Source organism: Bos taurus, chromosome 17, assembly GCF_002263795.3.
Source record: "Bos taurus isolate L1 Dominette 01449 registration number 42190680 breed Hereford chromosome 17, ARS-UCD2.0, whole genome shotgun sequence".
NCBI lineage: Eukaryota > Metazoa > Chordata > Mammalia > Artiodactyla > Bovidae > Bos > Bos taurus.
Window position 1 is genome coordinate 70,448,163 of NC_037344.1, and position 25,204 is coordinate 70,473,366.

The 25,204-nt window shown below is 51.4% G+C and overlaps 1 protein-coding gene across 7 annotated transcripts in view; it reads left to right on the forward strand.

The window, feature by feature from the left end:
• DEPDC5 (DEP domain containing 5, GATOR1 subcomplex subunit) overlaps positions 1 to 25,204 on the forward strand; it is a 72,932-nt gene that overhangs the window by 43,089 nt on the left and 4,639 nt on the right. For 3 of the 7 annotated variants that reach the window (XM_010814196.4, XM_005218191.5, XM_002694632.7), the window contains 11 exons: positions 985 to 1,204; positions 3,354 to 3,487; positions 9,149 to 9,257; positions 11,977 to 12,042; positions 14,540 to 14,694; positions 17,173 to 17,250; positions 17,625 to 17,757; positions 18,947 to 19,055; positions 19,972 to 20,196; positions 22,878 to 23,047; positions 23,868 to 24,039. In XM_010814196.4, coding sequence (XP_010812498.1) covers positions 985 to 1,204; positions 3,354 to 3,487; positions 9,149 to 9,257; positions 11,977 to 12,042; positions 14,540 to 14,694; positions 17,173 to 17,250; positions 17,625 to 17,757; positions 18,947 to 19,055; positions 19,972 to 20,196; positions 22,878 to 23,047; positions 23,868 to 24,039 — 1,571 coding nt within the window. Of the gene's footprint in view, positions 1 to 984; positions 1,205 to 3,353; positions 3,488 to 7,309; positions 7,356 to 9,148; positions 9,258 to 11,976; positions 12,043 to 14,539; positions 14,695 to 17,172; positions 17,252 to 17,624; positions 17,758 to 18,946; positions 19,056 to 19,971; positions 20,197 to 22,877; positions 23,048 to 23,867; positions 24,040 to 25,204 lie in introns of those variants that run through there. The other 4 variants (XM_005218192.5, XM_005218193.5, XM_059876440.1 and 1 more) reach the window with 3 other exon arrangements.

Genomic DNA, 25,204 nt, shown 5'->3' on the forward strand with positions numbered 1-25,204 from the left:
TATTTTCTTCTTTGTTTTTTAATTGGAGGCTAATTACTTTACAATATTGTGTTTTCTGCCATATATTCACATGACTCAGCCATGGGTGTACATGTGTTCCCCATCCTGAACCCCCCTCCCACCTCCCTCCCCATCCCATCCCTCAGGGTCATCCCAGTGCACCAGCCCTGAGCACCCTGTCTCATACATCGAACCTGGACTGGCAATCTGTTTCACATATGATAATATACATGTTTCAATGCTGTTCTCTAAAATCATCCCACCCTCACCTTCTCCCACAGAGTCCAAAAGACTGTTCTATACATCTGTGTCTCTTTTGCTGTCTCGCATATAGGGTCATCGTTACCATCTTTCTAAATTCCATATATACGCATTAGTATACGGTATTGGTGTTTTTCTTTCTGACTTACTTCACTCTGTGTAATAGGCTTCAGTTTCATCCACCTCATTAGAACTGATTCAAATGCATTCTTTTTAATGGCTGAGTAATATTCCATTGTGTATATGTACCACAGCTTTTTTATCCTTTTGTCTGCTGACGGACATCTAGGTTGATTCCCTGTCCTGGCTAGTATTTCGTTCTTCTTGATGATCATAAGCTATTGAATATAGTTCTCTGTGCTGTGCAGTAGGACCTTGTTGTATATGCATTCTCTACATAAAAAGCTTTTTGATGTCTTGTTTTTAACTTTTCATTTTTATGTGTGATTTATGGTTGTAATGATAAAAGGCTGCCATTGCACTGGGCCTGGGCGCACACAAGCATTCCAGTGTCTCTGGGGTAGAAGGGAAGAGCAGCCTTGGAGGTCTTCCCTTGGAGCCTGCAACCTCAGATGGGCACGTGCTCCCAGGCAGATGGACCCTCCACACCCCACTCTGGAGGTGGGGGTGGGGGGTTGCTGAGATGGATGCACCTCGCTGGAGGTGCTTCTATCACCGGCTTGGTCTCACCTCCATCCGTTTTCCCACTGTATCCCTCCGCAGCTTAATCGAGTCCCTGAAGTTCTGGAGGACACGCTTCCTGCTGCTGCCGGCCTGCGTCACTGCCACCAAGCGCATCACGGAGGGAGAGGCGCACTGCGACATCTACGGGGACCGGCCGCGGGCCGACGAGGATGAGTGGCAGCTCCTGGACGGCTTCATCCGCTTCGTGGAGGGCCTGAACCGCATCCGCCGGCGGCACCGCTCGGACCGCATGATGCGGGTGAGGCCCCGGGGCCCCTCGCGGGCTGAGCCGGGTGTGGGCTGCAGGGACCGCCTCTTCTCACGTCAGCAGCCCCTCCCCGGCCAGTTCTTTACCCCACAGCCCCCCAGAGATTATGTTCAGTCCAGCAGAGTGGGTTCTTCTTCAGTGCAGGATGCAGTGGTTGGTGGTGGGGGAAGCGGGGGAAAGCTCCCCACCCGAAGACAAAGCCCTCCGTGAGCTCCCTGCAGGGTTCCCGGTGTCAGGCACAGCTGCCTGTGTGCCCTGGTACCGGATTGCTCAACAGCAGCCATGTCACTTCAGTCACTTGTAGAGGTTACCCGCACCCTTGGGCCTCCTTTCAGTGACTCACTCCCCAGTGAGGGTGCTGAGGCTTGTAGCGGTGATGGGAGGATGTGTCTCAGGACACCCAGCTAACAAAGGGCTGATCTGGGATGATTCGGCCCATGTGCACGCCTGTGTGGTTGTGCACACAGGTCTCTCAGTTTTATAAACGTATAGCTTCATGCCACCACCATCACCGCCACGGTCAGGACACAGAACAGTTCCATCACTCCAAGGAAAGCTCTCCCAGCACCCTTTAGAGTCGCACTATCCCTCCATCTCTAACCCTGGTGGACACTGGTCTGTTCTCCATCACTCTACAGTTGTCTTTTCCAAATACCCTATAAATGGGATCATACAGCGCATAATCTTTCCAGGCTGCGTTCTTCCCCTCAGCATAACGCCTTTGGCATTCATCTAACTTGTCGCTTGACTCCACAGTTCATTCCTGTCCATTGCTGAGCAGTGTTTCATCATCAGTTGTGTTTTTACTTTTTGTTTTTAACCTCAAGTTCAGCTGTCTTCTGTACACAGCATCATTTCCAGGAGAGCTGTGTAGTGGAAAGAACCTTGGTTTTGGAGTCAAGTCAACTGGACATGGAACAACAGACTGGTTCCAAATAGGAAAAGGAATATGTCAAGGCTGTATATTGTCACCCTGCTTATTTAACTTATATGCAGAGTACATCATGAGAAACGCTGGACTGGAGGAAGCACAAGCTGAAATCAAGATTTCTGGAAGAAATATCAATAACCTTAGATATGCAGATGACACCACCCTTATGGCAGAAAGTAAAGAAGAACTAAAGAGCCTCTTGATGAAAGTGAAAGTGGAGAATGAAAAAGTTGGCTTAAAGCTCAACATTCAGAAAACTAAGATCATGGCATCAGGTCCCATCACTTCATGGCAAATAGATGGGGAAACTGGAAACAGTGTCAGACTTTATTTTTGGGGGCTCCAAAATCACTGCAGATGGTGACTGCAGCCATGAAATTAAAAGAGGCTTACTCCTTGGAAGGAAAGTTATGACCAACCTAGACAGCATATTAAAAAGAAGAGACATTACTTTGCCAACAAAGGTCCGAATAGTCAAGGCTATGGTTTTTCCAGTGGTCATGTATGGATGTGAGAGTTGGACTATAAAGAAAGCTGAGAGCCGAAGAATTGATGCTTTTGAATTGTGTGTTGGAGAAGACTCTTGAGAGTCCCTTGGACTGCAAGGACATCCAACCAGTCCATCCTAAAGGAGATCAGTCCTGGGTGTTCATTGAAAGGCCTGATGTTGAGGCTGAAACTCCAATACTTGGGCCACCTGATGTGAAGAGCTGACTCATTGGAAAAGACTCTGATGCTGGGAAAGATTGAGGGCAGGAGGAGAAGGGGACGACAGAGGATGAGATGGTTGGATGCCATCATGACTCGATGGACATGGGTTTGGGTGGACTCCGGGAGTTGGTGATGGACAGGGAAGCCTGGTGTGCTGTGGTTCACGGGGTCACAAAGAGTCGGACAGGACTGAGCGACTGAACTGAACTGAACTGAACTTCACTTTTCTGAGACTTAGTTTCTTTTTCCATAATGTAGATGTAACATTGTTTACTTCCTCAAACTGTGATAAAAGTAAAATGTAAGTAAACCGCCTCAAAGAGGCAGTTTGTTTTGAGTCTGACAGCTACTTGGGAATTTTGGTTTGGTAAAAAGTTGTTTCGTGGCATTTCCAGCTCCTGGATCTCATCCTCCCGGACTGTACTAATGGGTTCCCAGAACCTGAGGCACAGCGGACACAGCAGCATCTGATGGCCTGTTTCCTTCTCTCTGCTCTAGAAAGGGGCCACCATGAAAGGCTTGCAGATGGCCGGGCCCATCCCCACGCACTCTCTCGAGTCGGCTGGCCCCCCGGTTGGGAAGAAGGGAACCTCAGCTCTGTCTGCCCTGCTGGAGATGGAGGCCAGTCAGAAGTAAGTGCCTGGTGGAGGGAGATACCTCCATGCCCCGTAGGCCCAAGTGCGGTGAAATGTTGGTGCTGTCTGCCAAGGAGCCAGTAATTGACAAAAGACAGGCAGGTGAAAAGAAAGGTTAATACATGGTAAGTGTTGAATGTCATGAAATAGGCCAGAATTTATGAACTTGAAGTCTGGAGCTTGATTTGAAATACATGTACAATTGTTTTTTTTTTTTCCCACAATGTTTTTTGTTTTTTTTGTTGTTGTTGTTAGTGGGTTGATTTTTTGTTTGTCTTTATTTTTAATAGACTTTTCTGTTTTTAATCCAGTTTTAGGTTCAAGGCACAATTGAGTGGAACAGAGGGTTCCCATATGCACCCTTCCCCACACAGTATCCCCGTCCCTCACTGAGCAGCCCATTTGGTGCAACTGATGGACCCAAAGTGCACCGTTTATTTACATCGAGCTTCACTCTTGGTGTTTCACACTCTGTGGGTGTGGTAGTGGTTTAGTCTGGTCATAATTCGTGTCTGACTCTTTGCGATCCCATGGACTGTAGCCCACCAGGCTCCTCTGTCCGTCGGTATAGATAAACTTACAATGACACATAGCCACCATTAAAGAGTAGTTTCTCTATCCAAAAAACACAGAATATTTTTAGAATATTTGGGCAATATTTGAACAATTTTTTTGTTTGTTTGAAGAGTTCATATAAAAATCTTGACTTCCGGGGCCTGGTGGTCCAGTGGTTAAAACTCTGTGCTTCCACTGCAAGCGGCATGGATTCAATCCCTGACTGGGAAACTAAGATCACACGTGCTGCACAGCCAAAATACATAAATAAGTAAATAGTAAAAAAAAAAAAAAAAGCCTTAAAAAAAAAATCTTAATTTCCTAGTGAATTCCTATATGAAAAAATAGATAACATATACCTACATGATGCGTGGTTATATGAAAAATATAGATAATGTCATACAAAGGTATGTTACATATAATATGTAATATTTGCTTGGCTTGAGCTAGTGGAGACTCAGTTAGCACTGGGTCCCCGTTCAAGCCTGGCCATGGTGGATGGGCTGGCACTTTAGGTGGGCTTGTGCCCTGGTTCACTGTGGAGCCAGTGCATCCTCTGTGCTTGGACTTGACTTGGTCCCTCAGTCCGCCACCTGACCAGCTTCTCTAGGCGTTAGAGTGTGTGGTCCCTTCGTGAAGAGCAGGCGCTGCAGCTCTCAGGACCCCAGAGGGATCCCATCTTGCTTTGGGATGTGGGATTTAAGATGTCTTTGTAGGAAGGGATACATTTATTCCTGGGGAGGTGGGACTTGGGGAAAAGGAGAAAACATTGCCATAAGCCTTAACCCCTGCCCCTCCACCCTTCCAGCCAGATCAAGTCCCCTCTGTGCCCCCCGGTGTCTATCCAGTGGCCTGGGGGGTTCCGAGCTGTGCCTGCAGGAGCCCACATATATTGAGCTTTCAGAAGGTAATGTGAGTGAGCTTGTGGCCCAGCGGGAGATACAATTGCAAAGACAGCGTGGGAAGTCAGACTCGAAGCTGTTCCTACATGTTCCCATAGCAAGAGCGGTGGTTTGGAAGTTTCTTTATTTTAATGTAAAATTTCAAACATTAAAAAAAAAAAGTAGATTCACATAATAAATCCCCAATTACCCATCACTCAGATTCAATGATTGTTAACTCAGGGCCAATCTTGTTTCATTTATATCCCACTTGCTTCTCTTCTTTTTTATTTCTTATAAAACCCCAGACATCTCATCTCTTCCTCTATAAGATTTCAGTGTGCATCTCTGAAAGACAAGTACTCTTAAAGCCGTAATATCATAATTCACCTAAGAAGTCACAGCAGTTCCTTAATATCGTGAAATATTCATGCAGCGTCTTTGGCAGAAGTGGTGTTTTCAGAGATGGGTCCTGCATATGGGAAGGCCTGGTGGATGGTCTCAGGAGGCAGAGGCCTAACTGGTCCAGGCGATAGGCAACAGAGGCTGGAGGCAAGGATGGGGTAGAGAGAAAGGGATACAGTGGGGAGGGAAGAGAGTGGCCAGGGTGATGGTGGGGGGGCGGGGGCGGACAGATGACAGGCAAAGCTGGGATAGGTCAGGCCCATGATTGAGGGTGCTGGGGCCTCCAGAAAATCTGACCCAGGAAAGACCCCACAACTCTACCTGCAGACTGTCCCTTAGCTAATCACAGACCTTTCCTGCTGGAAAAAAAGAACAAGGAACATATGTTGCTGGGAGGGGTGTGAAGCTGGAGGTGGGGGAATCTTATTTTAATGTGTCAGTGAGTCATTGTTCCGAGCGCTCCATGGAGCCTCTTTCTGCTCAGATGGAAAGAGGAGAGATGCCTTGGGGTGACAGTGTCCCCTAATGTGTGGGGGGCGCTCAGCTGACCCCATAGCAGGAGGCAGAACAGGGCGCCCTGAGATGTATTTTCCCCCAGATGGCTGCTCCCAGGCGACGTGGTGCCTCTTCTTAGAGCTGGAGGCCGAGCAGAGGCTGAGCAGAGGGAGCCAGGCCTTTATGTAATGTTTGCTCATGTGGCATTTTTTACCTTGTGCTTTTCTTTATTTTTTGCTACCCCAAGCAGATCCAGTTTTATTATGGAAAACTGTGTTGCAGCAGTATGAAGAAGAGCTTTAGAAGTTTCACCTGTAGGCCTGCCGTCTTATCACGTGTCTCGGTTTCCTCCGGTTCCCCTGAGTCTTTGCCTGGAGGTGCTCACATGGCGTCAGGCTCTCGTGGGAGGCAGGGGCCACGGGAGAAGGGCTGTGGGCAGTATGGGCTCCATGGCTTCTGTTTGATGGAGAGAAACTGACATCAGGGAGTCAGAGCAGGGAACGAGCCCACGTGGCAGTCATCGTGGCCTCTGGGAAGAAGGCAGCGTGCCCCATACGTGTCGTGTGGGCATGCACAGCATAGCAGTTTTTTTTGGTGGCATTCCCTCCCCTGAGCTGTGGAGCCTCCAAGGGCACGGATAGGTCCCAGGTGTCTCTGAATCCCCAACCCCTGGTCCATAGGTCAGCACATAGATTGCAGCTCAGTACACGAGGGTTGTCACGCACATCAGACGAGGGAACACTGGAGCACAGCCAGGGAAATGGCCATGGCTCCCAGGAAGCATAGGAGGACGTCCCAGTGGGTGTGTGTGGACAAGGCCCAGAGGAACATGCCATGATGTGATGCAGAGACGGCACGATGTATGGGGCTCAGGCAGAGTTGAACTTTTAGTCTGCTTTTCATATGTGAATCACCCTTCAGAGTAGCCAAGCGATTGGTGTGGGGAGGTGTTTGTCTCTCCAGTATTCAAGCTAATGGGTCCAGAGGGAGTGCTCGAACATTACCACGTGTGGGCTCCTATGTGCTTACGGATCTAGCAGAGATCACCAGTGACCGCTCACATCGCCAGATGCCGAGGCCTCCAGATAGAAGCACACAGCATGCTTGAGGAGAAGTTCCTGCCCATCAAGCCTAAATGTGCTCAAACCTCGAGATACAATTTCTAGTTCTCAGGAAGTGCTGGGCGCAGAGGAGCGGGGTAAACAATAAAGGGATGTGATGAGCACATCCAGATGGTAAATTTACAAGACCAGTGAGCTCCTTTCTCCCACAGATAAATTGCAGGATATGGAGAGATGAAAAGAGCTTCCGGCTTAAAGGATGCTCGAGAGACATGACTGACTGCAGCATAGGGACCTTAACTGCATCCAGCAAACACACTGTAAAAAGTTTTTTTGGAGACAATTAGAGAAATAATGATACTAGAAAATTTTTAAAAATTTAAGTGTGTTGATGGGATTGTTATTCTTTTATTTTCTTCTAGAGATGCAATACACACTGAAGTGTTTACAGATGAAATAATAGCATATGTGAGTTTTGCTTCCAAATAATCGGGGTGCGTAGGTATAGATGGGACAAGATTGGCTCCATCATAAATGATCCTGGGGTCCAGGTAAATCATGGGTTTGATTATATTATCCTGTATTTTCATATGGGTTTGAAAATTTTCCATGATAAAAGCTAAAAAGAGAAAATGTAGCAAGTTACTATGGAAACCAGTTTTTAATCTCCGATATGAGTTAACCTCACCATCAGTAACAGACGTGTCAGAATTTAAGACGAGAGAAACGTCACGAATTGGTTTCCCAGGGGAGGTAGGGGGCAGAGGACCGAGGGAGAGGCCCCGCTGCAGGAAAAGCCCCTGACGCCTCCGGTCTCCCCCTGGAAGTGAGCCGGGTTAGACCAGGGCCAGGCGTTTACACCCTTTGGTGATGGTTCATTGTCCCCAGGCAGCCTGGGGAAGGGCATGGGCCCCCCTGGAGGGCTGCTGGGGGGCTGCTGGACAAAACGGCAGCTCCTGATGCAGTGCAGCCACACGAGGGTCTGAGCCTCACAGTGCCCACCGCAAGAAGGGTGTGTCACAGTAACACCCGAGCATTTAAGACTGGGATGTGAGCCTCCTGGAACTTACCAAATAAAGATTCAGTGATACTTTAAAAGTCTAATTTGGGGGCTCATTTGAGTTACAGTTTGTTATTGCTTAGTCGTTAAGTCACGTCTGATTCTTTTTGTGACCCCATGGACTGACCCATCACCGACTCAATGGACGTGAGTTTGAGTAAACTCCGGGAGTTGGTGATGGACAGGGAGGCCTGGCGTGCTGCAGTCCATGGGGTCGCAGAGTTGGACGTGACTGAGCGACTGAACTGAACTGAACTGAACTGAATGGACTGTAGCCCACTAGGCTCCTCTGTCTATGGGATTCTCCAAGAAAGAATACTGGAGTGGGAAGCCATTCTCTTCTCCAGAGGATCTTCCCAACCCAGGGATCAAACCCAGATCTCCCACATTGGCAGGTGGATTCTTTACCACTGAGCCACTTGGGAAGCCCTAAGTTACAATGATTCATGGTTTATTTTAGTATGGAAAAGAAATTAGAAAAATAAATGTGAAAGTAGGCATTTATGGACTCCAGAACCAAGATAGGAGGAGATGTCATAAGAAAACCATAGTTGTCTTGTGTCTGAGATAATGCCTGTTATGTGCGTGGCTTTTTTTTAGGGGGTGGGGAGGGATTAAGTGTGTGCATTTGCAAGATTAACACATCTTCAAAATGTGTGAAGAGTTGACATGGTCCACCCTATTTAGTTGTGCTGAACGGTAACACAGCCCTAATTTTCAGAGTGTGCTTCTGGTGGTCTATTTAATAAAAAATGAGGAAAAGCTCTGTCGCAGAGAGCTGAAAGCATGGTGTTCACGGATGGAGTGACTCAAACCATGTCACTTGCCTTTTCAAAGGAATACGTAAACCCTAAGCTGTGCCACGATACTTTTATTTACTCGTTTATTTTTTGGCTGCACTGTGTGACATGCAGGATCTTATTTCCTCCACGAGGGGATTGAACCCACATCCTCTGCATCTTAACCACTGGACCACCAAGATGCTTTTAAAATTGAGCTATTTTCTGATTTTCAATGGCAGCTGGCAATCATTCAGGACAGTGAATGAAATTAAGGGCACCACACAGGGTCTGAGGAGAAACAAAGGGAAAAGCGTGTTTCAGAGATGAGGGCCGCAGAGCAGCCTTCGGCTCGTCATGGCCGACGCTGGTCCTTCCTCGGGCTCTGAGCAGAACCGCCTGTGTGTGTTTCCTCCTCTCAGGTGCCTGGGAGAGCAGCAGGCAGCGGCACACGGGGTCAAGAGCTCCGCCCCGCCAGCCGAGAGTGGCGGTGTAGCCATGACTCCCACCTATGTGGACAGCCCGCGAAAGGTAAAGGAGCCCCTTGGATGGGCAGGGGGCCAGCGTGTGCACTCAGGGCCTCGCCGTGGAAGGTAGCACACAGCCCTCGGAGCCAGAACCAAGTGTGCTGAGGAATTGGTGAACCCTTGGTAGCATCACTGTGTTGATGGCGGGACTTGTAAGGAAGCTGACTACCTGAGGAAAGCAGGTGTATTAGTCAGGTTAATTGGGTCAGTCAAGCCTGAAGGTCTGGCTTGAGCTGTGACGCTGGCCTCTGGTTTCCCTTCAGCTCCATCCTCAGCCCTCCCTGGTGAGGGTGAGAAGGGATGGGGGTGGGTGGGTGGGAGGAGGATAGAAAATGGCTGAAGCAGATTCCAGGAGAGCTCCCTCTTTGGTGAACGAAACGCCCATCAGTCAGCATAGACTCCTGAGAAGTAGTCAGACGGGAGTGTCCTGGGACACAGAAACCAAAACCTGGGACTTTGGCCCCTGCACAGGATTGGCGAGTACAGCAGAGGGGCTGAAAACTCCACAGGGCAGGCTTGTCCTGCCTTCGAAGACCAATAGGTACGACTCTGTCAGCTCCTTCTCCCCAGAAATTCAGAACCTGAGATCGTTCTCATGTGGCCGCACGTTCCCTCATCTGGTTTCTCTCACTCAGAGACTTAAGATTCAGTAGGTTTTTTTATTTTTCAACACTGTGGCCAACTTATATATCCATCTGCCTATTTATTTATTTTTCTACCACATCATGAAGATTTCCGCATCTCATTATTTCTCCAAAGCATGATTTAAAAAAAAAAGTCACTATATAATATTTCATCATGTGACTAGACCTTTATTTGTTTAAAACAACATGTATGTGGTTTCTGATTTTTAAAAATAGTTTTTGGTAAGTATTCCGTAAAGTTTTTATAATTATTCTGCAGTGTATCACAATTCAAATAATGCTGCAACAGCCTTGCACATAACTATTTGATCACATCTCTGATTATTTCTTCAGGATAAGTTCCTAGAATTAGATGACTAGGATGGAGGGATTGAAATCTTGAGAAAAGTAGCAGCCGAGGCTGCAGGCAACTTGGGGAATTCATAGACCTGAGACGGCAAACCTTAAGAAATATTTTAGTCTTTGTGGGCTGAGAGGCAGGACCCAGGTTATCGTGTGGACTCTTCCTCCACCATTTAAAATTTGCAAAGCTCGCAACTCACAGACTGGAACGGCCAGGGGACCAGATTTTTTTGTAGGCTGTTCTGCAAGCCCAGCTCTGAGACAGTGGCTCTGGGTCCAGTCCCCAGTGGAGTCTGTGCGTCGGGAACGACCGTCAGTGAAGGAAGTCTTTTCGTCTGTCCTCGGGTGCCTCGTGTCAGCATCTCCACTTCTGTGTGCGCTGGCAGAGGAGGGGCGCAAGCAGAGCATGGGACACACAAGTACCTGTGCTGTCCCCAGGACTAGAAGCCGTGTGGGGACCGCACTGAGAAGTGGGCGCTTACAGCCACAAGGATTAGGGTTAACACATGCCAGTGGCCAAACGGGAGGCTTGTCCACAGCACTCCCCTTCTCATCCGGCTAGACAGTGAAGTCCACACAGGTGGCCAGGGGTCTGCCGGGTGTAGATTTCCAAGTGGTCCAGGGGAGGCAGAGGGGTCAGGAGACGGCCTGCCACTGTCTCCAGGGAGACTCCTACACGTCAGGACGTGTGGAGGGTACCCGCATGCGCGTTTCCACTGCTCGTTACTGGAGCTTGTCGTGGCTGGTGGGCCGGGACAGCAGTCCTGGTAAAACAGACGGTGAAATGCTTCAGTGATTCTCCTTTTAGAATTAAAGAAAAGTTGTAGGCAAGCAGAGACCTTCAGGTATATGGAGTGCTAGTTCCAGATTTCAGTGATGACATAAAAAGTGCAAAGATTTTGAAGAGACAAGAGGATATGTCTTTACCTTAAGAAGGAAGGAGGGAGGGAGGTGTGATCGGAAAAGTTCTCTCTGCCGTTTATGTTTCAAGTCCACGGCAACCTGAACCCTGCAGGGATGGCGGGGAGGCCGTGCCAGGAGCTCCTCCTGGTGAGCATACACGTGTCTGACACTATAAATGTTTCAGCGGCTTCGTGGTGTCGTTACACAACCAGTAGAGGAGAAGGTACTGCTGCTTCTGTGTCCCTGGTTCGCTTGGAAAATTTAGCAAAAACTTTTCCTGCATTGAATCCTTTTCTCCCATCTGCTGCCGTGTTTAATAACAGGTGGAAGCACAAGCTTCAGGTGTCCACATATCACCCAGAAGCCTGGGGGTCTCCCCACCAGGCCAGGACCCTGCCCCCAGTCCTGCCCTGTGCCCCCACACACACAAGCTGCCCTGCGGCCTTCCCGTTCCCTCGGCATGGGTCTGAAGGACGTTCAGAGCTATGTCGGGGCGCAGGCGTCCGAGCTTGGCTCTGATGAGACCTGAGGCGGTTGGGCACACCTTCCCCCAGGTGCTGCGCCTACATGGCTGGGATGCTGTGCCTGGGAAGGTGTGGGTTTCTGCTAACGCTTTGCATCTGGATATCTTCCTCCTGGGTGGATGGGTCTCTCTTTCTCTCTCTCTCTCTCTCTCTTTCCCTTTCCCCTCATGTGCCCTTCTTTCTCTCCTTCCCTCCTTGTTTTTGTTTTTTTCTCTCGTCCCTTCCTCCTCCTGCAATGGTTCACTGCTGGGCCACGTGCCATCCTCCACCCTCTTGCACCTGCCGCCGCTTCCTGCCGCTCTGACCTCAGGACGGGGCCTTCTTTATGGAGTTTGTCCGCAGCCCGCGCACAGCATCATCCGCCTTCTACCCGCAGGTCAGTCCAACCCCAGAGCCCTGCAGCCCATGCATGCCTGTCTGTCAGCTGAAGCCTTGACCTGGCCTTCAGCTTGGTTCTGAAAACACCTGGAATTGGGCTGAAGCCGAGTTTGAGGGGCAGTTGAAATTGAATTTGATCTTGGAGATGCAGTACCTTCTGTTGGTGGCAACAAAGGGGTATCAGTGTCCCCGTCTTTGCCCACGTGGTTGCCACTGACATGGTAGCATCTTCCCCTTTAGGTGTTTTTGTCCATATGACATAGCAACCTGACTTAAAGGTTGAACTCTTTTTTTTCCTGGTAAGCGTCATAAGGGCAGGGGAAGTTTTATCTTTTTTAACTTGTTATTTTATATTGATTAACCATGTAATCATACAAACACTAGTCTGGCCCACCATCTGCTTTTGTCAATAAAGTTTTATCGAAACACAGCCACACCCCTTCATTCACATCATTGATGGTTGCTTTTGTGCTTTTTCATGCAGAGTTGAGCAGTTTGAACAGGGCTTATAGCCCAAAAAGCCTAAAATAATTACCATCTGGTCCTTGACAGAAGATATTTGCCAACTTCTGATTTAGAAGATAACTCTTTAACCACATCCTTGTGTGGGCTGGTGGTGGGGTTCTGACTCAGGAGCGGTAGACAAGAGATAACCCACAGAGAGGCCCAGAAGGGGCACCTGTGCCAGAGAGCTGGGTCTGGTCCCCTCCATTAGCTTCTAACTTTGTTTCATGGCATGAAACCTCTTCCTAAGTCTTGCTGGTTGAGGGCAGATGGTGGTTGGTAATTGCAAGCTGCCTCTTGCTGCGTTTCTTTGTGTATTTATGGGGCTGGCAAAGTCTATGTGGTCCTTTTTTTTTTTTTTGGCAATTCATTGAGCCTGATGTAGAAGAGCACACTGGTTCTTTCAGAACCAGGGATGACTTTGTCTCCCAGGGGACCTTTGGTAATACCTGGAGGCATTTCTGTCACAGCTGGAGCAGAGGGAGATGATAAGGGGGTCGTGGTTAGCGTCTGGTGAGCAGAAGCCAGGGATGCTGCTGAGCGCCCACAGTGTACCCGGCGGTCCCCACAACAAGGGCTTCATGGGCGCTCAGGCACTCTTGTGACCCCAAGGCTGTAGCCCGCCAGGCTCCTCTGACAATGGGATTCTTCAGGCAAGAATACCGGAGTGGGTTGCCATTTCTTCCTTCAAGGGATCTTTCCGGCTCAGGAATTAAACCTGCATTACAGGTGGGTTCTCTACCGCTGAGCCAGCTGGGAAGTTCCCACAACAAAGGCTTATTTGACCCCTAATGGCAGCAGTACCGTGGTTGAGACGCTCTCTTTTATTTAGGAGTGATATTTTTTTTATCATCTAATAGAGTATCTGATACTATTCTTCTGGAAGTACTCGAGAACCCCGTGTGAGAGAGGCCAGGCATCTTGTATCTTGCCAGAAGCGCTCTTGAAGGCTTGCCGTTCTCTCCAGACGTCCGCTGTCCCGTGCAGCCTCTCTAGGTGGGCGGGTCATCGTCCTGCCCATCAGGCTGTTTAAAGGGAATGAGACAGAAAACCATGACAGGAAGCAGAACGTGCCAGCCCCAGGCGAGGGTCCGAGACTGAAAGTAGAGAAGGAGATTTCTGTTTGGGGAGCAGAGTGAGTCAGGGAGCGTCTCACTAAGGGAGCAGCACTTGGAACACAGCATTTGTAGCCCACATTGGTGGGGACGGGCGTCCCGGCAGGGCACACAGACAGGATTGAACACCAGGGTTGACTCTGCTGGAAATGCAGCCGTGGGTGTGGGGGTGTGTGTGCGGAAGCCCCCAGTTCTGCGAGTCGGGTCTCAGTCCGATAGCTTGTGGGGAGACTGGAAAGATATCAGGGTAACAGAGTGATGGGGTGAGAATTGTCCTTTAGGAGGGTGAAGCTGGAGTGCTCGCAGGTAGGGTGTGTGTGGGGTGGGGTCAGTGGGAGCCGGGGGGTTCATGGGCAGATCTGGTGGGCTCTGGGAGTCAGTGGAGGGGAGGCCACAGGACGAGGCCTCTCCTTAGGGGTGAAGCGGGAGAAGGGGGCTTCAGGTGTGCCTGAGGTGTGAACCTGGATAAACAAGAAGACTGTCTGCACCCAGGACGGACGTGGGCGAGGAGGATAGGGCTGGGGGTCAGAGCTGCTTGTCTCTGTGCTGTCTCCCTCCTCCCAGCTCTGGGGGGACACCAGCTTCCTCACTCCTCCTCTGGGATTTCTTCAGTGCACACCTTGTGGCTTGAGTCAGGTGCTGGTCTGGGGGGTTCGCTGTGCACAGTGGCCTCCCATGGCCTCGGTTTGGGGTGCAGGAACTCCCCCTACTCTGATGGAAGGGGGTGCACGCCTGGTGGAGGGGTGGTCCCTGGACGCTTTAACTCTTCCCCCGGGGACCAGCAGGGACTGGGAAGGAGAGGGACAAGAAGGACCGTACATGTGAACAGCCTGAAAGGTTTTTGGGTTCTGGCATTAACTTTTAAATCTCCTGCAGGTGTCTCTGGACCAGACGGCCGCCCCGGTGCTGGACAGCAGCAGCTTGGGGGTGAGCACAGGCCAGTCCGTGGACAGGGGCAACAGCCAGACCTTCGGGAACTTGCAGAGCTTGGGGGAACAGGGCTTCCCCTCCGCAAACTCCAGCGATAGCGGGTGAGCCTCAGTAAGACCACACTTGTGCTCCTGGGAGGTGGGGATGCTCTGACTGCAGAGGCCGGGGGTCTGGATCTCGGGCCGGAGTTCTAACTTGGCTATGAGTTATGTCTGGGAGCCCAGACCAGTCAGTCCTCACCGGCACCTTCCGACGGGGCTGGTGGTCTGTGCCCTGCCCTCCTCACAGGCTCCTGTAGAGACACCACGGCATCAGGTGCTGTGTGGGATCTGGGCTCGTCCAGCCTCTCATGTCTCTAGGCCCACGTCCCCACCAAGCCTGGTGGACGCTTCAGCTCCGGGGCACAGGAAAGGCATGCACGTTTCTGCTTCCTTGTCGCTCACGAGGGTAGAACAGCAGGTTCTCTTCTGCTTTTGGAAGAGGAACTGGGAATGTCTAGGCTGGAGAAGGCCGGGACCTACACGAGTCAGAACGCCTGGCTGAATTACAGAGAACACACTCCATCTCACGGCAGAGAGCCCCAGGCAGCTGGTCCTGCCTCAGGGAACCAAGCTCTGCCGCTGATGATGTTCACACGACGGGGTGGCCTCTGTCCAAACGCTTGTCACAGGGACTCAGGCATTGGAAGGAAGTTCACTTCCAGGGTCTTTCTTTAAAGGCTTCTTTAACCCCTGAGGTTCTGAAATGCTCTGGTGGGTCCTGGACCCACCGAGTAGGAAGAGGAGACCAAGACGGGTGCCCGGGGAGGGGGCGGGGGTTAAGGACCTTCCGGATAAGCCCCAGGTTTGGTGTGACCCGTGCCTGTGTGTCCTGTGCCCAGGGACATGGGTTCAGTTGCTGAGTATTCAGCATCTTTATGATCCGTCATATCGTCAGGGAAGAGCTCGCGCAGCAGGTGATGGAAAGCTCTGGGCACTGGGAGCAGGCAGACGGGATTCAAATGTGGACCCTTGATGCCTCCTGGCTCTTTGACCTTCACCAGTTGTTTTTTTTGGCCATGCCATGTGGCATGTGGGATCTCGGTTCCCCAACCAGGGATTGAACCTGTGCCTCATACATTGAAAGCTCGGAGTCTTAACTACTGGACTGCCAGGGAAGTCCCCTTCACCAGCATCTTCCACGTCTCCAAGTTCAAAAGGGTGGCTGTTACTGTTGTGTTTAGTATCTTTGACCGCTTTGGACTTGGTGGGTGTCAGTCCATGCTCAGTATTTTACACACGTTAACCTCTCAGCAACCCTGGAGGACAGGAACAGTGTCCTCCCCAGCTTATAGATGGGGAAACTGAAGCCAAGCGAAACCAGAGGCCCTCCCACTGGTGGTGATGACCGTGGGATTCTGGCCCCCGTGCTCTGACCACAGTACCTGGTGCTTCTGTGTGTGCTGAGTCGCTCAGTCGTGTCCAACTCTGCGACCCCGTGGACTGTAGCCCACCAGGCTCTCCTCTATCCGTGGGGATTCTCCAGGCAAGAATACTGAAGTGGGTTGCCATGCCCTCCTCCAAGGGATCTTCCCAGCCCAGGGATCGAACCCTCGTCTCCTGCAGCTCCCACACTGCGGGCAGATTCTTTACCCCTGAGGCACCAGGGAAGAAGGATGTGGTGTGTGGGAGGCCCAGAGCTTCCCTCCAGGGAAATATCTTGGAAGTGGTCGGGCCTGACATAGATTATTCAAAGGGGAGATGCTTGTTAAAGGAAGCAAGTTAGGACACAAAACCACTTTGAATTCTTTTTTTTTTTTTAAATAAATTTGTTTAATTGGAGGATAACTATCTGTAACTGCTTTACAGTGTCATGTTGGTCTCTGCCCTGCAGCCACGTGAGTCATCATAGGTGTACCCAGGTCCCCTCCCTCCTGAAGCTCCCTCCCACCCCACCCCTCTAGATTGTTGAAGAGCACCAGTTTGAGCCTTCTGTGTGACAGAGCACCTGCCCTTTAGCTAACTAAATATTTCACATGTGGTACTGTGTATATTTCAGTGCTACTGTCTCAATTCATCCCACCCTCTTCTGCCCCCGCTGGGTCTGTAAGTCTGTTCTGTGGGTCTGAGTCTCTGTTTCTGCCCCACAAATAGGTTTATCAGATCAGCCCAACCAGCCCAGCTTGAGGGCAGCCACGATGTCATATATAGTCCCTGGGGGACATGGGGACCCAAGGATGGGGTTTAAATACATATACACACACACACACACACACACTTCTTTGGAAAGGGCTTCCCTTGTGGCTCAGATGGAAAAGAATCTGCCTGCGGTGTTTAATCCCTGGGTTGGGACGATCTCCTGGAGAAGGAAATGGCAACCCAGTCCAGTGTTCCTGCCTGGAGAATTCCATGGACAGAGGAGCTTGGTGGGCTACAGTAAATGGGGTCGTAAAGAACTGGACATGACTGAGCGACTAACACACACACACACGCTTTGGAAGCAGGATAGCCCCGCTGAGATACCCCCAGGATGTAGCTGTCCATACTTTGCTTCAGTGTCTTCAGTGTCCAGATCATCCTGGCTTCCTTCTCTATTTGCAGTGCTCAGCAACTGGTGGCCAGCTCTCTGACATCTTCCTCCACCCTGGTGGAGATCCTGGAGGCCATGAAGCACCCCTCGTAAGTGGCTGAATGCAGGGGGTCAGAGGATCCCATGGCATGAGCCAGGGTGCTGCTCAGGCAGTGCGGTTTGGTGGGTTTATACCTGACTCCTCAACAGCTGTGTGGCCTTGGGCAAGTTACTTGACCTCTCTGAGCCCTGTTACCTTGTTTGTAAAGCAGGGACTACAGTGGTTGAGTCACAGGTATTCTGAAGGCCAGGTCTTCCCCTCCCCCTTCTCCTTTCCCCCGTCACACCTTCTTGTCCCGCCACAGGGATTTCTCTGGGTCTGGGAAGAGTGGGGAGAGATTGCACTGTGAGGGTCCTCACTTCAGTGGGGGAGTCTCTTCTTTTTTTACCTTCTCTCTCTCCTTGTTGCCTCCTTGGAACTCAGGACAGGTGTCCAGCTGCTCCCTGAGCAGAAGGGCCTCTCGCCAAGCTGCTTCATCAGCGCGGAGGTGGTGCACTGGCTGGTGAACAACGTGGAGGGGGTACAGACGCAGGCCATGGCCATCGACATCATGCAGGTGAGACCAGGGGCGGGGGGTGCTGACCGATGCCTCACGGGCCCATCTTGCTTTGAAAGGCACTTCTATACCTGACTTAAACGTTAGGCAGGATCTGCCGTGTGCACTGAGGTGTTTTGGGCAGAATCTATACTTCTGACCCTCGGAGGGGAGTCCCAGTGAAAAGTGCCCAGGCAAAGCCTTCTCTCTGCCTCAGCGCCTTCCTGGCTCCCTGCTCTTCCCAGAGCGCCGGGCACAGCCGAGTGTGGTCTGTCTGCATCTCATTCATCCTTCGCCCTGACCGGGCCCTTTGAGAACAGGGCAGCTCCGACCATGTGTTTCCACAACACCGGTGCCCGAGTATTGCTTGGCACGTGGTAGGCACTGAGCCAGCCCTTGCAGAATTTAATGACATCGTTCGGAGCTGGGATTAAACTCGAGAAGTGGGCAAGGGAAAGGTCAGCGCACACTGTCCTGTCCACACAGAGGCCCCCATGGAGAATCAGTGACGTTTGATCAATGTGTGTCCATATAATGAAATTATTAAAAACATACATGAGAATTACATTACACTAACCATTTATTTCTGGATAGAGAAGAAGGGAGTGAGACATGGGAGAATCCATAGAGATTTTAAAGTTTTGTTTAGTTTTCTTTGGCTACGCTGCATGGCTTGTGGGATCTTAAACAAAAATCTCTTTAAGTCTAGAGAAGGCAATGGCACTCTACTCCAGTACTCCTGCCTGGAAAATCCCATGGACAGAGGAGCCTGGTAGGCTGCAGTCCAGGGGGTTGCTGAGGGTCAGACACAACTGAGCGACTTCACTTTGATTTTTCACTTTCATGCATTGGCGAAGGAAATGGCAACCCACTCCAGTGTTCTTGCCTGGAGTATCCCAGGGACGGGGGAGCCTGGTGGGCTGCCGTCTATGGGGTCGCACAGAGTCGGACACGACTGAAGTGACTTAGCAGCAGCAGCAGCAAAAAGTTAAATTAGTCGAAGGTGGCTGATGGTATGGCCTGGGTTTTCTTTGTACTTGTCTGTGTTTGAAATACCTAATGACACTGTATTATGCGTTTGCATTTTATAGTGTCATCTGTATCAGGCACAGCGTTTAACATAGTGCCACCGATATAGCTGATGGCAGGAGAGTGGGGTCTGAGGGGTTCCCCTGCAGGAATTTCAGAGTGTTGCTGACTCTCCTTCTAGAAAATGCTGGAAGAGCAGCTCATTACACACGCCTCTGGTGAAGCCTGGCGGACCTTCATCTACGGCTTCTATTTCTACAAGATCGTGATGGACAGAGATCCTGAGCGAGGTGAGGCTGACTATTGCCTACGAAGCAGGTATTTCCTGGCAATCAGATCAGATCAGACCAGTCGCTCAATCGTGTCCGACTCTCTGCGACCCCATGAATCGCAGCACACCAGGCCTCCCTGTCCATCACCAACTCCCGGAGTTCACTGAGACTCACGTCTGTCGAGTCAGTGCTGCCATCCAGCCATCTCATCCTCTGTCCTCCCCTTCTCCTCCTGCCCCCAATCCCTCCCAGCGTCAGAGTCTTCTCCAATGAGTCAACTCTTCCTGGCAACGCGCCCCCCCAACTACAGGGCTTCTCAGGCTCCTTGTGTGACGCTGTCCCCTCTGTTGATGGACATGTCAACCTCCCTGAGCATCTGTACTTACTTGAGCATCACCGGAGGATAAAATAGTTTTTTAATTGAAATAGAGGTCACGTGACATGAAACTAACCATTTTATTTATTTTTGCCTTTTTTTTTTTTCGGTCATGCCACGTGGCTTGTGGTGTCTTGGTTCCTCCATCAAGGGTTGAACCTAGGACCACCACTGTGAAAGTGCCTAACCACTGGACCACTGGGAAGTTCCCCCAAACTAAGCATTTTAAAGGGGACAGTTCAGTGGCACACAGGGCTCACAGTGTCACGTAGCCACCACCTCTGTCTACTTCCATGACCTTTTCATCACCCTAAAGGGAAACCCCATTCTCACGGGTGCTCCCTCCCAAACTCTGCCTCGCTCAGGCCCTGGCCACTAGTCAGCTGTCTGTCTCTAAAGGCTGCCCCATTCTGAACATTTCTACCCAAGAGGCTTCACGCCCTCCACAGCCTTTCATGGCTGGCTTCCTAGCGCTGTGTTTTCAGATTCACTGCGTCAGGCGTGAATCGGTGAGAACACAGGCACCCGTGCTGAGGGCCCCCCCACCGCCCTCCGCAGTGGCTGTGCAGCAACCCACCACCTGGCACACGACGGCAGTGGACGACTTCGCCAGCTTCCAGCGCAAGTGGTTCGAGGTGGCCTTCGTGGCAGAGGAGCTCCTGCACTCGGAGATCCCCGCCTTCCTGCTGCCCTGGCTGCCCAGCCGGCCAGCCTCCTACGCCAGCAGGCACAGCTCCTTTAGCCGCAGCTTTGGGGGCCGCAGCCAGGCCGCCGCGCTCTTGGGTAGGTGCTTGGGCCGGTGGGGCCCGGGGAGTGCTGGCGGGTAGCCAGCCGGAAGGGCGATGCCGTGGGAACCAGGGTTAGGGCCACCGTGGCTGTCATGCTGTGACTGTCAGCGCTGCGGGCTCCTGTGCAGCTTCCACCGGCTGAGTGGGGCACGTGCATTACAGCCAACCAACAGGGCTCAGCAGTCGTCAGATCGGGGCCTGGTGCTAGTCCTGCATGGACCAGACGGACAGTGTGGTCACTTTTCCCAGGGGTCAGGACACAGAGGCTGTGAGTGACTATTCTCTGTTGGTTTAACCCCTGCCAGAGGCTGTCCCCACACCAGAGTATCTCAGGACCTCAGAAGAGGAAGGGGTCTCAGGGGTGGTCCATTCCAGGCACTCACTCTGAGCATGGACCTCCCGTCTGTCCTCCCCACTAAATGTGCTTACCTTAGGGCATGCACCCCAGGACTCTTCCCTAAGGTGGGGTGAATACGTGCTTATTGAATGGTGGTGACCTGATTATGAGAACCAGACTGATGAGTTGAGATATGAGTTCTAGGCAACGTGTCATGAGATTCCCCTCACAGGCAGGTTGGAGTGACCCCGAAAACCCCGCAGAAGGAGGGGAACAAACATAACACAGGCCAGACTCCAGTGAAATTCCTCTTTCTACCTGGTCAGCCTGGAAGTGCTCGGCTAACTTGAGTTCTTGCCTGGCTGGTGGGATGGAAACCTTGCTGGTTTCCAGATTGTCAGAGTCACTCAGAGCCAGCATGGCCAATGCCCTGTGTGAGACGTAGGGGCAGGGCACCGCCCATCACCATGGCCCCCCAGGCATGGGTGCAGGGCCCCGTGTGTTGCACTTACTCCTTTGTTAGGGTTTCTGCTTCTGGGAGAAGTGTTATTGTTTTGGTTCTTGACAGTTTCTTCAGGAACACCCTGGGCATCAGGGGTTCAATAATTCTGAAACCAGGCAGAATCTTTCACGTGCACGTTTTCTGGGAAAATACTCTTACTATTTCAGGAGCTCGCATGATTGTTAGAGTGGGCTGCTGCCCATGGAGAAATGCCACTGGATTCGAGGGGGAGGGAGGAAACGGGACTGATCTCAGTTTATAGAAGCCCCAGGTCTGGCCTCACCCAGAAAGACAGAGTGGAGCCCTGGCTTTTGTTTACTTCCGAGCCAGCTTCAGGCCTTTGGTCAGGAACTCTATGTCTGACCCGTCTCTACAACACCCATCTTGGCTGAGAAGGATTTGTGAGCAGGAGCCCAGATCAGATGAGCTACTTTGGTGCTGACCTGGCATCAGTGGGCAGCACCCAGTCATTGGGACAGGGCATTGCATATGTCTGCTCCTTTATGTCTGACTCTTTGCAACACCATGGACTGTGACCCACGAGGCTCCTCTGTCCGTGGGGATTCTCCAGTCAAGAATATTAAAGTGGGTTGCCATTTTCTTCTCCAGAGGGGTCTTCCCAACGCAGGGATCGAACCTGTGTCTCCAGCATTGAGGAGGGTTCTTTACCACTAGGGCCACTTGGGAAGCCTGGGACAGAGCGTTAGATTTCAGTAAGAGTTTCCATTTCTTGAGAAAAGATGATAGAACTATTGCCTTCCTGGGTTGAAACCAAAAAGCAACACCTCCTCCTCACTCTGGTCTAGGCTGCTTGGTCTCTGGAATCGGAAGATCTGGGGCTCAGCCTGGCTCAGGTTCTGACTCTGATCTTGACCAGGGCAGTTCCCCTCCATGGGCTGCTATTTCCTCATCTGTAGATCCGGGGCTGGATTAGATTAGAGGAGGCAAGCTATGAACAAACAGGCCTATTTGATCATTTGTTTGTTTTAGAATAACTTTGGTTTTAGAGCACTTTTAGGTTCACAGCAAAACTGAGCAGAAAGCACAGAGCTTCTGTATACTCCCTGCCCGCCCCTGCCTCCCCGCCATCGACATATCCCACTGAAGGGGGACGTTTGTTACAGTCAATGGCCCTGTACCAGCACATCATTATCAATCAGGTCCATGGTTTCCCTTAAAGTCTGCTCTGGGTGTTCTGCCTTTTATGGGTTTAGACAAATGTGTAATGACACGTACTCACCATTATGGGGCTTCCCGGGTGGCACTAGTGGTAAGACCCTGCTTCCAATGCAGGAGACATAGGAGATGCGGGTTCTGTCCTCGAGTCAGGAAGAGCCCCTGGAGCAGGGCAGGCCCACTCATTCCAGTGTTCGTGCCTGGAGGATCCCATGGACAGAGGAGCCTAGCGGCCTATAGTCCACAGTCCAAAGGGTCGCAAAGAGTTGGACGTGACCAAAGCAACTTAGCACAGCGCAGCAGCACTCACCATTATAGTATCACACAGAGTAGTCTCAGTGCCCTAAAAATCTATCTGTTTTTGTAAATAAAGTTTTATTGGAACACAGTGTGCTCATTCATTTAGGTAATGTCTGGCTGCTTTTGCACTCTTAACAGCAGCATTGAGTAGTGAGAACAGAGACTTTATAGCTGCACAACCTAAAACACTTGCTTCCTGGACCTTCATAGCAAACATTGGCCGAGCCCTGGACTAGACGATCTCCAGGAAGCGTCTAGGCCCTGCAGTTTCACGTCGATGTGCTCGGCTGTTTGCTCCTCCTCCTCACCCCCTGCCTTCCTTTCCCTCCCCGGGCACCCCACTGCCTGCACGCTGACGTAGCTGCCACTGTCCCGGAGCAGAGGACCGTGACCCTGGACGTGGACGTGAACAACCGCACGGACCGGCTGGAGTGGTGCAGCTGTTACTACCACGGCAACTTCTCTCTGAACGCGGCCTTCGAGATCAAGCTGCACTGGATGGCTGTGACCGCCGCCGTGCTCTTTGAGATGGTGAGCCCCCCTGTGTGTGGTCGGGCCTGTGTAGGGATTCTCATCCCTTAAACAACTGTTTTCAGTTCAGGCTCCTGTTACCTTCACCTGGACCATTGCAATAGCCTCTCTCAAAAAATTAAACACTGTGAAAAACTCAAACAGTCAGAAAAGGTGTAGATCAGGGGGTGTCTGAGCCTTGGGCTCCTGACTTGTAGGATAGGTTGTTCTGTCAGGAGTAGGGGACCTGGCCTGTGCGCTGTAGGATGTAGAGACCAACAGCATCCTTGGTCTCTGCCCACAGTGGCACCCCCTCCTGTGTCAACCAAAAATGTCTCCAGATTTTGCTAGTGTTCCCAGGGAGGAAGGCATTGCCCCAGTTGAGAATCCCTGGTGTAGAGCAAAAAGTAACGCTCTCTCCCACCCTCCCCCTGTTCTCTGGAACTTCCATCTGCTGCCCTGACACTTCACTGGTACCGTGGAGACATTCTGTGCAGGTAGAGGCCCTGTCACTTTTTTTTTTTTAACAGATAATGTTCTGAGAATTTCCTGTCACCTATGTATCTTCTGTATAAATAAGTCGGCCTCTTTTTTTTTTTTTTAATTGGTTTTGCCTCATTTTGGGGGGAAGGTTTTTTAAAATAATGTTGTTTCTTAAAACAATGTTAACATATGTGGGATTTCCCTGGCAAGTCCAGTGGTTAAGACTCAGTACTTCCACTGCAGCGGGGCTCGGGTTTGATCCCTGGTCTGGAAAGCTAAGATTCTGCATGCTGCTTGGTACAGGAAAAAAAAAAGTTGTGCATAACCGGAAACTCCGTGCTTCTGTGCTTCCCACCAGGTTCAAGGTTGGCACCGCAAGGCCACCTCCTGTGGCTTTTTGTTGGTGCCGGTTTTGGAGGGGCCCTTTGCTCTGCCCAGTTACCTGTACGGCGACCCGCTCCGGGCCCAGCTGTTCATCCCACTCAACATCAGCTGCCTGCTCAAGGAGGGCAGCGAGCACCTGTTTGACGGTAAGAGACACCCGCCTCCCAAGGGCTGTCACCTGCACAGAGCCCGCCCCCCGCCCCACCCTCCAGGGTTGCCTCCCGAGGCACCAGGAGGGAGCTCAGCTTTTCGTGGGTGGTGAAAAGAAGGGGCTTCTGGTGAGGGACCAGCGTTTAATCCTGGTTTCTTCACTTAGTGGCTGGCCAGCCCTGGACAAGTCACCTAATGTCTCTGAGCCTCAGATGGCCTTGTTTCTCAAATGGGGCTGGCCAGAGCTGCCTTGCCAGCTCAGGGAGACCCTCGTGTGGCCGGGGGAGCATGGTGGGTAGGAGGGGCGCTGCTGTTTGGGCTCTCCCGTGCCCTCCTCTCTCCGCTCCAGCCTGACTGGCGTGGGTGGCAGGAAGCTGAGCCGTACGGGAGGCTTGCACCTGCTGCTCCATGCAGCAGGGCTGGAGAAGGGAGGCTCCGAAAGCAGAGCGGGACATGGTGCGCTGTGTGCACGGCTGAGGCGCCTCAGCACCCGGAGGGCTCCAGTCCCACGGCACAGGAAGGCAGAGCAGAAGGAGGACGAGGGGCCCCTGGTCCCAGCCCTCCCCCAGAACTGAGCCCACGGGGCCAGCCTTGCCCGCCTGACTCCAGGGGCAGGTGTGCACAGATCGAGGGGTGAGCTGCGTTCACACGGCACGGACTTTTCACCACCAAGCACACTGCAGTGAGCGTATTCTTAGCTCCTGCAAAGCGTCCCATAAGCTCACAGGTGACCTTTTTATAAGGAAAAGCTGGAGTCACTGCTGATGATCCGAGCCCTTTAGCTTCCTAGGTGTAGAAATTATCAGTGTGGAAGAAGAAACCTTTGAGGCAAAGGAGGTGCTTTTCCCTGAGTTCTCATGAGTCTGTGGCGTACTTGGTGGCAGAGAACCGTTCTCCCCCACCCCCATGCCGGGGTGCAAAAAGCTTTTGTTCTGAAGGTACATCTGTATGTTTTTTACATTTTGGAAGACATTTTTGTACAGACACAGCATTTTAAGCAGTAGTTGGGGATCCAGGCGAGCTGCATGACCCCTGGAGGCCATAGATCCCGTGATCCTTAGAGTTTATGAGTTCCCCCCACCCCCTACGCTCTTGTTTCCTCCTGTGGTATGGCTGCAGAGGGACCGTTTTCTGCACTCCTGAAATGCCAGATGTTTATAT